Source organism: Miniopterus schreibersii (assembly GCF_964146895.1).
Source record: "Miniopterus schreibersii genome assembly, chromosome: 4".
Lineage (NCBI taxonomy): Eukaryota > Metazoa > Chordata > Mammalia > Chiroptera > Miniopteridae > Miniopterus > Miniopterus schreibersii.
In genome coordinates this window covers 61,735,149-61,751,179 of record NC_138105.1, presented here as the reverse complement: position 1 = coordinate 61,751,179, position 16,031 = coordinate 61,735,149, and the positions used below count along the sequence as shown (strand labels likewise).

The 16,031-nt window shown below is 40.8% G+C and overlaps 1 protein-coding gene across 6 annotated transcripts in view; it reads left to right on the top strand.

The window, feature by feature from the left end:
* EXTL3 (exostosin like glycosyltransferase 3) overlaps window positions 1-15,568 on the top strand; it is a 97,735-nt gene extending 82,167 nt beyond the window's left edge. For 5 of the 6 annotated variants that reach the window (XM_081135853.1, XM_081135850.1, XM_081135851.1 and 2 more), the window contains 3 exons: window positions 4,118-4,262; window positions 9,711-9,839; window positions 12,412-15,567. In XM_081135853.1, coding sequence (XP_080991979.1) covers window positions 4,118-4,262; window positions 9,711-9,839; window positions 12,412-12,621 — 484 coding nt within the window. In that variant the 3' untranslated portion in view covers window positions 12,622-15,567. Of the gene's footprint in view, window positions 1-4,117; window positions 4,263-9,710; window positions 9,840-12,411 lie in introns of all 6 variants that reach the window. The other variant, XM_081135855.1, reaches the window with a different exon arrangement.
* Window positions 15,569-16,031: the final 463 nt, after the last annotated feature.

Sequence of the window (16,031 nt, the reverse complement as noted above, 5' to 3'; positions counted from 1 at the left end):
TTCTCATTCATTTGGGCATCCTTTGATCTAAAAGCTCTATTTTATTAATCTCCCCAGATTTCTTATTTCACCTGAATGGGAATGAAACAGACTGAGGTTCAAAAGGAAAGGGCAGGTATAACAAAAATTCTTCCCTCTGGCAAAAGGTAAAATGGATCTTGGCTGACTTCAGGTCATGTAGCAAAGAAAGAGGCAGACATGTTCTTATGGAACAGATAAAACAAAGGGGACCCAAGAAAACTGAAAACATATATCCATGCAAAAAGCAGTACGTGAATGTTCATAGCAGCATTGTTTATAATAACCAACAAATATAAACAAACACAAAGGGAGAAATATTATGATTTAACTTACATGAGGCATCTAGAGTAGTCAGATTCAGAGACAGAAAGTAGAATGGTGGTTGCTAGGGGCTGGAGGAAAACAGAAATGGGGAGTTAGTGTTTAATGGGTACAGAGTTTCAGTTTGGGAAGATGAAAAGTTTTAGAGATGGATGGTGGTAATAGTTGTAAAACAGTGTTAATGTACTTAATGCCACTGAACTGTATGCTTAAAATGGTTAAAATGGTAAGTTTTATATTACATATATTTTACCCCACAGAAAAATCGGTTGTCAAAAAACATGAAAGTGTGAACAACCCAAATATTCATCACCTAATGAATGGATAACCCAAATGTGATGTATTCGCACAATAGAATATTATTTGGCAATAAAAAGGAATGAAGTACTGACTATGCTACGACATGGGTGAACCTTGAAAATGGGCTAGTGAAAGAAGTCAGTTGTGAAGAGCCACATATTGTATGATTCCAATTATATGAAATGTTCATAATGGGCAAATCCCTGGAGACAGAAAATAGTGGTTTCTATGAACTGGGGAATTAGGGAGTGACTGCTAATGGTTTTGGGGTTTCTTTTTGGAATGATGAAAATATTCTGAAATTAGTGGTGATGGTTGCATAACTCTGTGAATATACTAAAACCCAATGAGTTGTACATTTTTAAATGAGTGAGTGCTGTGGTATGTGATTTATAGCTCAAAATTTTTATTTTTAAAAAAGGAGACAATGTAAGCTTAGGAAATGGTATGGGTTTGTGGACTAGAAAATAGTTTCTCTTTTTGGATTCAAGTATCTCTTTCTTCTTGAACCTAAAGCTTTCGAATTCTGCAACTGAACCTGACATTGATTGTTTTCGCTGTACTTCATGGCTCTGCTTTAGGAGTTTTATTTAGTTTTATCTTCCAAAGGGAGTTAACAAAAATTTTTTTTCTTTACCATGGTTTAGTGTAGGTTTTCTAAATATGGGTAGGAGGAAAAGGCTTACATATTATCATAATGTAAGAAACATGGGATTTGGAAAATAAACTCTTATCTAGTCAGGGAGCAAACAAATCTCACCTTACATTTTTATACATTCTTCGATTATTAGTTGATTTTATACTTTATTTTCTCACTGCATTCAAATCATTTGGTTCTTAATGATCCAGGGGGAAAAACATGGAAGTATAACCAACAAGGATGAGAATGCCTCTTTCTATGATAAAATCCATATTACTTTAATATCCTATAATACCTTAAGTAGTTTGTGATCTTTATTTCCCAACCATTTTGCCTGAGTTTTGAAGATCAGAAAATTAGTTTTAAATTAAACATTAATAGTAACATGACCTTTTGCTTCATTTGGGTAATTTATGGATAAAGAAGGTGAAGGGATTAGTTAAAGAAAATATATGCATACCCCATGGACACAGACAGTAGTTTGGTAAAGGCCAGGAGAGGGGGAGGTGGTCGTGGGTGGAGGGGGCAGAAGTGGGGGATGCAGTACATGCAATAATGTCAATGTTAAAAACTTGTAATTAAAAAAGTTGTTTTGAATCACACAGACTTGCACAAAAATATTTATTATTTGGGCTGTCAATATACATACATATATTTACTTAACTGACTATATTAATATAGAAATGATGTAAATAATCTGCCAGAGTTCATACCCTGAAAAGGTTGAATTGATGCACTTGTTTCAAAGGTGGTAGTATTTAAATTTGAATGTTAACAGAAGGATATTAGCTATGGTTTAGATTCTTCAGTGGAATAGTATCTTGATTTCATTTATTTTAAAATTTGTTTTTAATTGTTTGGTGAAGTTGTGTTTACCCAGTGAATTTTCTTTGTTTTTAAGTTTTAACTATAAATTACCTTTGAAACTTGCCCCCTAACATAGTGTGTAGGTAACTGTTATTCTTTTTACACACTCAAAGGATAATTTATTAAAGGGCAGGTATGCCAAAAGCATGATCTATGATACAGCAGATAGATTAAAAATATTTAGTGCAGCATAATTTTGAATATAATGTTAAGGAACTGGTTGTGTGTAACACTTTTAAGTGTAAATTGTTAGCATTATATATAATCAGTATTTTTAAATGCCTGACTTTCAAATATCTGTTGAGACCATGCTATCTTATACTCTTGAAACATCGTCCCAGGAATTTAAGCTTTTAAGTTTATCTCATGTCATTGCTTCCACATTGATTTTTTTTCTTTATTACTTAATAGAAAATTAACATCTGGTCAGCCATCTCATGGTTGACAGCCTTTAACAAATTAAGTATGTTACCTTTTGATACCACGTAGCAAATGAGATTTTGCTTTATTAGGAACTGTCTATATTATATTAAATCAGCCACATCAGGTGACTGAAATATGCAGTTTCCCATCCTTTCTCCCGATGATATTTCAGGACTGGTAGGAGCAATAGGTATTTGCAAAGATCAGAATTTTTAGGAGTATTGTTGTAACATTTGGTTATGCCAGTAGTACTTACTAGCTATCTTTAAATCTGGATATGTCAAATTATATTACAAAAACATCTTACAGCTTTTTTAGGTTAGTAATTTGGAGTCAGTTTTAGGGGATAAATTTGGATAGAGGTTGGGGTTTGGTTTGGGTAGGAGGTGGCAGAAAGCCCATCTAGAAGACTGTTATGTTGTTATACAAGTGTGGTTTTTCATCTGTTGGACTAGATTAGCTGCTTTCAAACTTAAGAGGAGAAGAATTCTTTTGAAATGAAATTGTATGTGTTTTAGGAATTGAAGTTCCATGTAAGTGCTGAGGGAGTTTCTCTGGCAGTTTAAATCTCCGTTTGGGGGTGAGGTGGAGTAGGAGGTGATGGTTCACTGTTTACAGACCTGGAAGCACTCTGCAGGGTGTCGGGTGCTGTAGAGCAGAAATGCTTTCAGCTTCAGGATTTTAGCCTGGGAAACTAGGGAACTGGTTCTGTTTGTTCTGTCTTACCTTTAAGTTTGGGGATGATATAAAAATTTATCCTGGAAACAGTGAATTTTCAGTTTATTTCTTGCATTTATGAAATCTTTTATTTATATGGTCCTGTAGACCACTTCTTTTTATGGTGCAGGTCTCTTCCTCAGCTCTGCTCAAATCAGGAGTTAATTAAGACTGTTGGACCTTACAGAGACTTGACTTGGGGTGGTGAACACAATAAGGTGTACAGATGTGTTGTAGAATTGTGCATCTGAAACCTGTACAATTTTGTTAACCAGTGTCACCCCAATAAATTCAATAAAAAAGACTTGTTGGACCTTACTCGCACAAGAGCAGCAGTCTCCTGTGGTTAGACCAGTGGTCTCTCAGCTTCTTTTACAGTGTAGTCACTCAGTAAAAGAAAAGTATGCAGTATACATCAGTTATATACAAGTCCTAGTGTACTAATATAGCATGCTCATTAAAAACAAGATTTTTGATAAAAAATAAATAGAAGTAGAAATTGATATCTTTTTCCTGCTTCTTAGCAGAATGCTGTGCATCCCATGTTATTCCATCTTGTTCTTTCTGTAAGGGCTGGAAAGGTGCTGGCTGCCAGGAATTAGAGGAGCAATAATGATAAGCAGGTGCTTGTTAAGGAAGCTACATGTGGCACTTTTTATTTGTTTTTATCCTATTTGACTTGTGACTGATTTTGTTATTTAAAAAAACAACAAAGGAAAAAAGTAACCCAAGGACCAGAGCCTGCAAGATATAGGCAGTAATTTTCAACGATTCTGATAGTCTTAGAGCTTTTTACTTAGGTGTGTGCATATATTTGTGTTTTTTGAGGGTGTGGAGAGAAGCACGGGACCGCATTGTGGGTTTCCCTGGCCGTTACCATGCGTGGGACATCCCTCATCAGTCCTGGCTCTACAATTCCAATTACTCCTGTGAGCTGTCCATGGTGCTGACAGGTGCTGCCTTCTTTCACAAGGTAAGAAAAAGTTTGGTAAGAATGGCATGAACTTGGTAAGAGTTGAGCCTTTATGTGGTAGTGGAATGCTGCCCTAAATTCATCTCTCCTAGTGCTTCTTATATGTCCTTTTTATGCTAGAATTAAGTTATTTCTGTTTTTAAAGACAATGATCAAGATGCTTAGAGCAACTCTGGAATAAAAAGTCAGGATGAGAAGGCTGTCTATACAATTCCATGTAGGCCATTAGGAAAATAAGTTCATGTTTCTGGGCCTTACCTCCCCCTCTGTAAAACTGAGAGCATTGTGTTAAACTACCATCCAGTATCAACATTGCCATTCTAGATGTGGCCTGGCCAACAGAGGGCTGAGCCAGGCACTCTTCTGACTCAGGCTAGCCACCACTCTTCTAAGCCCCACCACAAGCCTCTGTCTATTGTGGCTCTGTATTCTTTTTGATTCTGTAGAGCTTGTAAACTTCACCATGCTTCACATCCCGATTTTCATGGAATATCCAAAATGCAGACCCCTCCAGTTGTTACTCCTCTCCTGTACTGTTATTGCTAAACTGTTCTGTTTTTGTTTGTTTGCTCCTGACTCATCTTCTCTCAATTTCTCGTCTGTTCTATAAAGTAGCCACTGGCTACTTGTGACTGTTGAGCACTTGACATTGGCTAGTCAGTATTGAGATGTGCTGTAAAGTACTTAAAGAAGGCAAACTATCTCAATAATTTTTCATATTGATTTATGCTAAAATGCAGTTATTTTTGGATACACTGGGTTAAGTAAAATATATACTAATTAATTTTACTGTTTCTTTTTGCTTTTAAAAATGTGGCTACTGGAAAATTTAAAATAATGTGTCACCCACATTATGTTTCCATTGGATAGTGCTGCTCTGTACTTTTCCTCCGAGTTCCTTCCTCTGGGCTCCGAAGAATCCCTGTTCTCAGACAACCAAATTGCCTACACCCCACAAAACACCTCTCCTGTCTCCTTGACCTGATTGAAACCTGACTTTTCTCTGAGGACAGTGCTTCCCCTTTAGCCCGTTCTTGTGTTTCTTTCATGAATAGGGATTGAGGCTACTCATCTCCTCAGATTTGTACTTTGGATCAGGGAAAGTATAGAGAACTATTTTCACTGCTTACCAACGACACTTCAAGACAATTCTCAGCGATATAAAATCTCACTTGAGGCTCATGGCATCTGTCTTGTTGCTGCCATCTACTAGCCTTGTAATCGTTCCCTCACGGTTGTGAAGGATGTTAGCACCTGGCCTGTCATCTTAATCTCCACTTCATGCTGTCTGTCATTCTGGGTGACTTCATTGCTCTTATGGGAGACCCATCACCACACTGTCTTCCCCATAAATGTTGGAGTATATCAGGGTTCTAGCCTTATCTAGTACGCTTCATACTTTGTGTTTTTCTTCTACATTCTCTCATGATCTCAAAAGTCTTGCGGCTTTTCTTAGCACCTATAAGCTGGTGATTTCTGTATATATATTTCAGCCTTGGCTCTTCCTTGAGATCTGTACTCGTCTAATTGTTTTCAAGACAACCCCTGTATATCCCTCTGGTACTTCAAATTGAATTTTTCCCCAAAGAGCTCACCATCTCCCACCCCCCTTCAATTCCCTCAACTCTTTTGTCCCTCATATATTTCATATCTCAGATGGTGGCATCTTGCAATTCATCTCAAATAGAATCTTGAAAGTTATCTTACTAGGGACATTTTGAAACAGCCTAATAAGTCATTAAACTTTCAGGTTTTTTTTTTTTTAAAGTGTAATGTGTGAAGCTGATATGCTCATCCCATTCTTGAACCTTGCCCTTGTGCTTATTTTCCAAACGTGGATGGGCTTTGGTTGGGCTGGGATTTGCAAATAGGATTAGAGAGCATCTGGCTGAAAAACCATACCTAACTGAGAGTCATTTATTTCACACTGGTCATCTGAGGAAGAGCCACCAATTTTAGCTGTGTCTGCTCATATCTTGAGAATTTGTCTCCTGAAAAGTCTCCCTTCTCAATTCTCTGATTGCTCTATAAAAGTTACAATAGTCAGATCTCTTTACTTTCAAGTAGTAAATAATTTACTTAATAAAACTTAGGTGTGTTTTTTCTGTTTGAAATTCTAGAGCAGAGGTCACAGACTGACAGCTCTCAAGCCTTCTGTGGCTTACAGAAATGTTATTTTACAAAAAGATCTGGACCTTAATGAAAATGAAGATCAGGTCGGGTCATACCGGGGTAGTGTTTCTGCCTGGCACCAACTGGCTGGAGCTGCGTAGCCACTTTTCCCAGTACATGAACATGGATGTGCTTATTTGCCCCATGACTTTATTTTTCTTACACCCATTTCTTTAAAATGTATCTTACTTATTTGCCTTACTTGTTGGATCCTTGAGAGTAATTAAGTTGGTCATTCCCTAATCTGGAACAGTTTTTGTGTGTGTTTTTTTCAATTACAGTTGACATTCAATATTATATGAGTTTCTGGTGTACAACATATTGGTTAGAGATTTAGATAGCATACTAAGTGGTCACCCCCACAAGTCTAGTACCCATCTGACACCATACCTAGTTATTACAGTATCATGACTATGTTCCCTATGCTGTACTTTATATCCCAGTGACTATTTTGTAATTGCCAATTAGTACTTCTCAATCCCTTCACCTTATTCACCAAGCCCCCTCCCATCTGGCAGTTAATTAGTTCTCTGTATCTATGAGTTGGTTTCTGTTTTGTTTGTTCTTGTATTTTGTTTCTTAGACTCCACATATAAGTGAAATCGTATGGTGTTTATCTTTCTCTGTCTGACTTATTTCACTTAGCATAATACCCTCTAGTGGAGCAATCAAGTTGTTTTATTGTAAGTGCCTATCAATAAAAATTTTGAACCTTTACTTCACAAATATGTATATTTATTTATGAATTATATTAATATATGTGTACTACCTAGAAACTTTTGTAAGGTTGAGATAAAAATGAAATAAAGTTTCAAAATATTCTCACTAAGTTCTTAAATTTTAGTGAAAGCAATGTGATTGTGTGTTATTATTTTTGAAAATCTTTTTTTTAAAATGAGGTTTATTCCTTTTTTTTTTTAAAACACATCTTTATTGATTTCAGAGAGAGGAAGGGAGAGGGGGAGAGAGAGAGAGAAACATCAATGATGAGAGAGTCATTGATTGGCTGCCTCCTGCATGATCCCTGAGATCAAGCCCATAACCAGGGCATGTGCCCTGACCCAGAATCAAACCTCGATCTCCTCCTGGATCATAGGTTGATTCTCAAACCCTGAGCCTTGCCAGCTGGGCTACGCTTGAAAATCTTGATTTAACTCTGTGTGTTATGGCAAGTCAGAGGTCTGTTTCTAAATTAAGCATATTTTTGATTCTTGATTTTGATTACTGTCCCTGGAAAAAATACCTAATGGCTGGGCTTGCTAAGTCATTACAGTCATCAGTTTGGTAGCATGTTGCTGAAATCGACTAGAATTTCTATCTTCTATAGTGCCATTCAGTATTTTAGCAAACTAATGAGAAGGTGTTACATTTTTATATTTAAGAGTAGGTTCATAGCAACTTTTCATTTAGGAGATTTTTAAGCGGATTACAGGAGTTTCTTCTGTGTTGTTAAAATGTATAGGTATGAAAGTTTTTATAGATTTTCATAAATTATTTTTGGCATCACAATCACATAATAATGAAAATACTTTTAAACATTTATTTTCATGGTTTCTCCATTTTTAAAAGGCAGTTCTTTTTGTTATAATTTCACCTTTCTCTTGATGAAGATATGGGTTGTGTTTAATAAATATTTTCTCATTAGCATACTAATGACAGTCACTGGCCATTTAAAGGGTCAACAAATTTTAATCATCTGTCTTTTTCTAAACAAAAAATGTAGAATTTATCTTTTAAGTTCACCATCTCTTAAGTACTTTGCTACCAAACCAGCAAACCACTGTGTACTACAGAAATTGTATGATCAGTTTTTTTACTACATAGATTTCCACAGTTAAGGTAATAAAATACATAAATCAGTTTCATTGGGCACACCTATTCCTTCATCATCATCATATTGCAACACATCACAGTTAAATGTACCATTTTATAGCATTTGCCCATTTCTGTGGTGTAAATATTACTGTGGCTGATTTCAAGTTACTGACATGAGTCACTGAACGTGTAGCTGGGAAGAGATGGGCATTTGCACATTGTTGTATAGTATTTTCACCATATAGATATGATAGACATAAGTAACCTCAACATAACAAAATTTAATGAATAATAGTAAAATATAGCAAGTTAATTAAGAAATGATGAGCTATAAGTTGTTATTTTTAAAATTAACTTTAAGTTTGTGTAATTATATTTTTAATAATGGCTGTTTTTCATAACAAGCTCACAAAATTCCTAAATAGTCTCACAAAGTTTCTGAAAATTTAGCAGTCAGCATTCATGAGCAGGCATGAGCCCACTTTAGCATACCACTTTGTGGGCCTTGCAGGACATTTCAGAACTTAGGATTTTACTCTGAATGAAATGGGAAGTCACTGAGTTTAGAGCAGCAATTTTCAACCTTCTTCATCTTACAGTACACATAAGCTAATTACTAAAATTTTGCAGCATGCCAAAAAATACGTATTTTTTGCCAGTCTGACAGAAAAATAGGTATAATTTTGATTCATTCACACCAGGTGGCCATTATTGTGTTGCCTGTTGTCATTTTTTATTTGACAGTCTAAAGGAGAAGAGGTCAGTGCCCCTGACTAGTCAGGTTATTGCATGTTTTAAAAATTACTGCATCACATCTGTTGAAAATCGCTGATTTAGAGTAAAAGAGTGACATGTTCAGTTGGACTTGTGTTTTAACATGATCACTCTGCTGTGCTGAGAGTGGACTGTAGGGAAGAAAATATGGCAGCAGGGAGACTATTTAGATAGTTTGAGTAATCCAGGCAAGAGATGATGGTGGCTTGTAGTAGGGAGGCCAGTGACAATGGTGAGAAGTGATTAGATTCTAGAATGTGTAAGTGAGGCACTGAGGGACTGGATATTTCATGGCTCAGTGACTTACTGAGAAGTCAGAAGGTAGCTAGGCTCTCTTCCTCATTTATCACATATTGCCAATGTCAGAGATAGAATGTTGAACTGAACCACTGTCTGACCTGATCTGACAAATCTTTATATTGTAAAACCACTGAGATACCAAGGAGATTAAATGAAATTGCAATTCTCAAAGGGGGTGATAATGGCAATTTGGAAAGGGTAATTATTCATTGCAGATTTGCCTTGCAGGGTGTTAAGCATCCCTGGCCCCAACTCCCTAAATGCCAGTGATTGCTACCCCCCTCCCCCCACTTTCTAACAGTACCTAGATCCACACACATTTTTTTATGAAAGCCAAAGAAGTGTGGCCTCTAACAGAGTATGTGATTCTTTTTCTATCCCTGACAGTATTATGCCTACCTGTATTCTTACGTGATGCCCCAGGCCATCCGAGATATGGTGGATGAATACATCAACTGTGAGGACATTGCCATGAACTTCCTTGTCTCCCACATCACTCGGAAACCTCCCATCAAGGTGAGGGTTCCACTACTGATGGGTCTGGGGTGCATGCATACTGAATTCACTTAGTTTGCAATAGTGCAGTATGTAACCCTACTCAGAGTCCTCATCTGATGGGGACAATGATACTGTCAACCGAAAAAGGATTGTCTTAAGGTTAAATGAGTTAATACAGGGGCTTTTTTTTTTTTTTTTTAATATGTTTTTACATGCCCTGGGAATCTTAACTGGTGACATCCTGGTGCATGGGTAGACGCTCAACCACTGAGCCACATACTCGGGTTGTGGGCTTGATCCTCAGTGGGGGATGTGGGGGGGCCAGCTGCTCGATGATTCTAATTGATGTTTCTCTCTCTCTCTCTCCCTTCCTCACTCTGAAATCAATAAAAACATTTTGTTTTTTTAAAAAAATACAGGGGCTCTTCACTCCTAAGGCATAAAGTGTATAGAACTCAAGAGAGTTTGGAAGTTGGTTGGGAAAACTGTTCCATCTTAAATTTTTACTAATCTAACTGAAACTTAGCATTTTCACCAGTTAGGACACAGGCTACAATTCATAAGAGCCTTTGCAGTAACTGTGATTTTTCACCAGTGGAACTCAGAGACATTTTCATATCACATTTGCTGCCACATCAAAAAGTGTCACTTATGTTCATCACTGCTTTGAAGTTTTGGCTGTCGGTCAACAGGGATAAATACAAAACAAGTTCCATAAGTGAGCTTGAACAGAGCCAGGCACAGCAGGTGAAAGATTCCAAAGCCCCACTTAGTGCCCGGCCCACAGGGTATTCTGCTGTGCGCAGTGTGGCAAGTTCTGTTCTGTGGTCCTGGCAGACTGATACAGTTCCTACTAGCTTTCTGCCCCCTGGTGGCCCGGAGCTCTCTTTTTCTGAACCTAAACTTCCCAGCCTGAAGCTACACAGAGGGGACTGCCAGAGGCAGAGGGCTCTCTGATGAGGGTGAGAGGGCAGTCTGCCTGAGAACTCATGGTTCTTCCACACCACCTCCACCCGAGGCGGGGCAGTGTAGAGAGCACCTGGCTTCTGGGAGGCAGAGGTGCAGCTCTTGGAGCAGGAAGGAGTTCAGCTGGAAGAAGGATAGGAAGTCAGTGTCTTTTTCTGTTCCAAGATCACTTTGCTGGTTTTAAATTTTGTGTAAGTGGAATCATACAGTATCACTTCTCCATGTCTCTTAATCTTGCTTTCATATATATTTTTTAAAGCCTTTTGTCAGTATTTTCTATTTGGGGTAATTATTTTCATCACTAACATTTTCTCCATGCTTGTCAATTGAGTGTCTGATTTTATTCAATATGCTTTTCATTTCTATTGTTCTATTTGGTTCCTTTTCATAGCCAGTAGGACTTTTTAAATAGTCCCTTGTTTCTTTCATTAAACTTTGAGAAATCCTTCAAAATTGTATTATAATATACACATTTATTGTTGCAGTTACTGTTTTGGGGTCTGATTCCTTTGTTTGTTTCTCCAGATTGCTCCCTCATGTGGCTCATTCCCATTTTTAACTTTTGATTGCGAGGTCATATGCTTTGGGATTTTACTTGTGGTGTTTCTTTGAAGTCTGAGTTTACACCGGAGAGGATTTGCATTTCCTTCTGTTGTATGCCTGGGGTCACTGTCTACTTGAGACCTGTGTGAGCTAAGTTAGCATTTTGGGGCTTTTCAGGACACACAGCAACATAAATTCTAGCCTCAGAGGTGCTGTTTCTTTCTCTGCTTAGGGCCAAGACTTAGAAGAAAACATTTCCTTCCCGTCTCTCTTTGTGGGGCTGCCTCCATCCCACGCAGTGTTTGGGTCCAGTGGGTCCCAGGGTTTCTAACAGTCTCCACTCTGACTTCATAGCTCTTGCCTCCGAGCCTGATAAAGACCCCATGCTCCTGGCTACCCCACTAGATTCAGGCTTTTTTGTTCTTTTGGCCTCTAAGGATTTTATTTTTCATCACAAGCTCAGACATATATATAAAGAGATGTGTATGTGTTTTACCCTATTTTCAGGTGTTCTGTGCTGGGGGCCTGTGTTACTTGGTCGGCCACATTGTGATGCTTTCTGTTATTGTCTACACTTTCCTAGTTGCTTGAAACTCCCTGATACTGATACTAACTACTGAACTGTGATATGACCCCTTTCCCATGTCTTTACATAAAATTTTCTTAAACATTTGTTAATGGATGTGTAGTATTTTATAATTATTTAACTAGTGCCCTTTGGATGGGTAGTTTTCCAGTATTTTGCTATTAAAAACTGATGAAACAACTTTATACCTACATTTTGCTGTGCAGCCAAGAAGAATACTAGAAGCAGTTCCTGAGACAGGTAACACAACATTTTAAGGCTTCTGCTATCTATTAAGCATAGGCCGTTTGGAGAGAGCCCCTTCTCTAATGCTGTAGATACATCCATGGCAGGCAGACAGCCCCGGGCACTGGCCCTAACTCCTGCGTGAATGAATGTGGCTGTCAGGTCTGTGCCTTCACTGGGGAAGTGGAAGCATCGATTGGTTAAGCTGCGGGTTTTCTGTCAGTGTGAGCACCTGTGATCCTCACTCTGCTCCTCCTCCTCTGTTCCCAGGTGACCTCACGGTGGACTTTCCGCTGCCCAGGATGCCCTCAAGCCCTGTCACACGATGATTCCCACTTTCACGAGCGGCACAAATGTATCAACTTCTTTGTCAAGGTGTATGGCTATATGCCCCTACTGTACACTCAGTTCAGGGTGGACTCTGTGCTCTTCAAGACCCGCCTGCCTCATGACAAGACCAAGTGCTTCAAGTTCATCTAGGGACACTGCAGGTTTGGGGAGAGGATGAGCAGAGGGAGGGAGGTGGCTCCTAAGGTTCCTAGACATTGAAGGACCCCAGGGACATCCACTGTGTGGGTGGCCCAGACCCTCTGCTGGAAGAGGCAGCAGGAAGAGTGGGAAGGAAATGGTTGCCTTTCTCTTGAAGCTGCCACGCTGGGCCTGGAACCCAGCCAGAGGGCTCTGGGGCTCCCTACACAGGGCACTGACTGATAGCTCACACTGAGGACATGGGGACTCTGGAGAGTCACTCACACAGCTCATAAGCCCAGGACAGCTGGTTTGTGGTTTTTAAATCCAGTAACAGCTATTATTATTATTTAAAAAGAAGTTTCAGATTTGCCATTCAAGGCTTATTTATATATATATGTGTGTATATATACATATATATGTGTGTATATATATGCACACACACACTCACATACATATACATATTCGTATATATATATTTGGGGGGAATTTGAAATTTCTGCTTATCTCACAAAGTGAGGGGCCCACCAAGGCTCCTGATGTTCTCTTGGCGGAGATGGACCCTGGCCTTATGGTATCTGGGGCATCCTTAAAGATCATCTCCATTCTCCCCAGGGCCATCTTCATGCAGAAACAAAAAAGGGCCATGCTGGCCCTCATGGGGCCCTGGACGAGATAAGACCTGTCTCTTTGTTCCTTCTTCCTTTCTGCTGCCAGCCAGCACCTGTAACTCGTGTCTCCTCTCGCCTGGGTCCTTGGGGAGGGAGGACCTGCATCTTTGGTAACAGTTGAGCCTCCTTGTGCTGGGGCAGTGGTGGTTGAGGAGTCGTCATGAGGTTACGCTGTTCCAGGACTTGTCCCTGCTCTCCCTTTCTCTTCCCTGTTGGAACCAGAAGAATGAGGGAGGAAGGGGAAACAAAGGCAGCACTCCCAAGTGGCTCTTTTGTCCAGCCCTCCTTTTATAAACATGTGCTTTGGCTTCAGGCTTTCCTGAGGGTTGTGTTGTATGTGAGAGAACAGAAAACAGATCGGCTGCACTCCAGGTGTGGTCTGAAGTGGTTTGCAGGTGGGCCTTCCCTCTGTGACTTAGAAAAGTGAGTCTCCTTTGCGGCTCCCCACCCGGCTGGCCGGTGAGTCGTACACAAGGCATCTGCCTTGGGATAAATACCTTGGTGAAATTCACCTTCCCCTCCACCTTTGTTTGGACCTATGTAGTATGTTACCCGTAGTTTTGGCTCCCTAATGCCTGGTTGTTCCAGGACACCCTGAGGCTTGGTATGTGCCAGAACAACAGGAGGAACTGATCTGTTATGATCAGCTCCAATCCAGCCTAAAATTTCACAGGGATTTTCACCCACATTACCACTTTCCTTGGGTTTAAATTTCTATTCCCTGGGCTGAGATGGAAATAAGCTAATTTTTCTTTTGGTGGTAGCAGCAGTAGAAGAGGGTGTTAGTGGCGTTTGGCAGGGATTTAGCCCATGACTTCTACCATTTTCTGGACCCCACTTCCTTCCAGGGAAGTTGAGTATAGCTGGTTTTCTGCACCTGAACAAAAGCTCAGGTCTGTCCTGGTCATGCACATGCCTTAAACCAGTGCTGTCTTCCCCAGACCTTGACTTCCTGTGCTTCTATTTCTTGGGGGCACATTCTCCTGTGGTCTGCCTGTACCAGTGGGTTCTCTTCAAGTATCATTTTGAAGCCAGGCTCTGTCCTATAGATACCACCCCACCGTAGGGCTAGCTTGACCTAAGGAACCTCTCTGCAGGCAAACAGGACCAGGGCTGCTCCCAGGACTGGTGGTGTCCTCCAGGGGTCCTCATGGGCACCTTTTCTTTGCCCTCCTGAGGCAATTACCCTTCTCAGCAACCCAGCAAAGGGGTCCAGACTCCCTGCATCCCAGCTTTCTCACACACTTTCTTTGACTTCTGACTTTGTTCTGTTTAGTAGTAGCCTTCTTCCCTCTGGGAAGCCAAAGAGTGTGGTGTTTTGAGCTATGTATGTGGCTGCTATTTTTATCTTGTTTATTTTAATGTGAGGAACTTATAAACTGCTCTTCAGTGGGGCCTGGTGGGAGACGAGCAGTCTGTGGTAGGACCCCCTTTCATGGAGCCAGGTTGTTGGGTCCCTGTAGGCTGTTGGATCAGGAGTAGCTGAACGGTCTGAGATCATGGAGAGCATCAGAGTGTGCTGTAGGCCAGGTTATGGTGTCAGAGCTTCAAACAAGGATAGCTCTGTTTGGACCTGAATGGACACTAGCATGAAGGACCCCAACAGCAGGCGCTGGTGGACACTAAGAAAACAGTTCTTAAGGGACACCCCTCAGTAGCAAGAAGCAGGGCAGTTGGACCTTTCAGGTTGCTTGGTTAGGTGCTCCTGGAGGATGGCTGCTGGTTTTGAAAGGTGGCTTAGGGAAAGGCCCCTCTCTGTGCTTAGAACGCCTTTGGTGCTGGTCAGTCACCTTGGGAAACCCGGATGTCGCCTACACCACCTGTGACTCACCTGGAACATGAAACAGCTCTGAAGATCCACATGGGTTTCCTCGGCTGTCGAAGATAACACCTGGTTGCCTGGTCTTTGCTCCTGGGCCCAGGACATCCTTGCTCTCAGCCAGCTTGCCCTTCACCATGAGGGGCATCCCAAGTGAGAGCCTCCCAAGGTGCTTGTCAGGCCGTTCTGCACTGTGCACCTCTGGCGGTGTTCTCTGTCTGGTGTGGGCTGCACCTCCATCCAGGGCCTGCGTGCTGGGTTGGGGGTCCTGTCCGCGTGGAGGGGGTAACCTCTTCAGTAGCTGCCTGCCTGCGTGCTCAGGGAGTGCCTAGTTTGAAATGATACTTTGAAGGGGGAAGCTCCCTGATATCCAGGCCAAGTCCTTCCACCCCTCCCTTTCCAGTCACGAGCACAATGGTCTGATGGATTTTTATAAAAAAAAATAAAATACATGGAGACTAACCCAAGCAGCTTGGAGGTCTTTTGTGGTTTTCCTCTGCAAGGACAGAAGAGTGACCTGACCCCAGGTGATACTGCAAACAGTACGGACACGGACGGCCTGGCATGTGTTCGTTCCTGCGATGACTAGTCATTTCATGACACAGAGAGGAAGTTAGGTGTCATTGAACTGGTTTGAGTGGGATGTGGGATGGCATGTGGTATATATGCCATCTTTATTTTTTCATGGTAATTTAAAAAGTGTGGGCGTGGTGCCGTGCTGGGGAGCTCGTGTGTGCACATTCCCAGTGCAGAGGAGCGGGCTTGCCTAGAATGACCTGGGGTTGATCTAGAGCAGGGGTGGGGAACATCCGGCCCGAGGGCCTTATACAGGCTGAGAAATCATTTGGTCTGGCCCTGCCAAGGCAACCGCAGGCAGGACTCAAAATTCAATAAATCTAGGAGCTTTTTTTCATAGCTAATTTTTAAGTTCA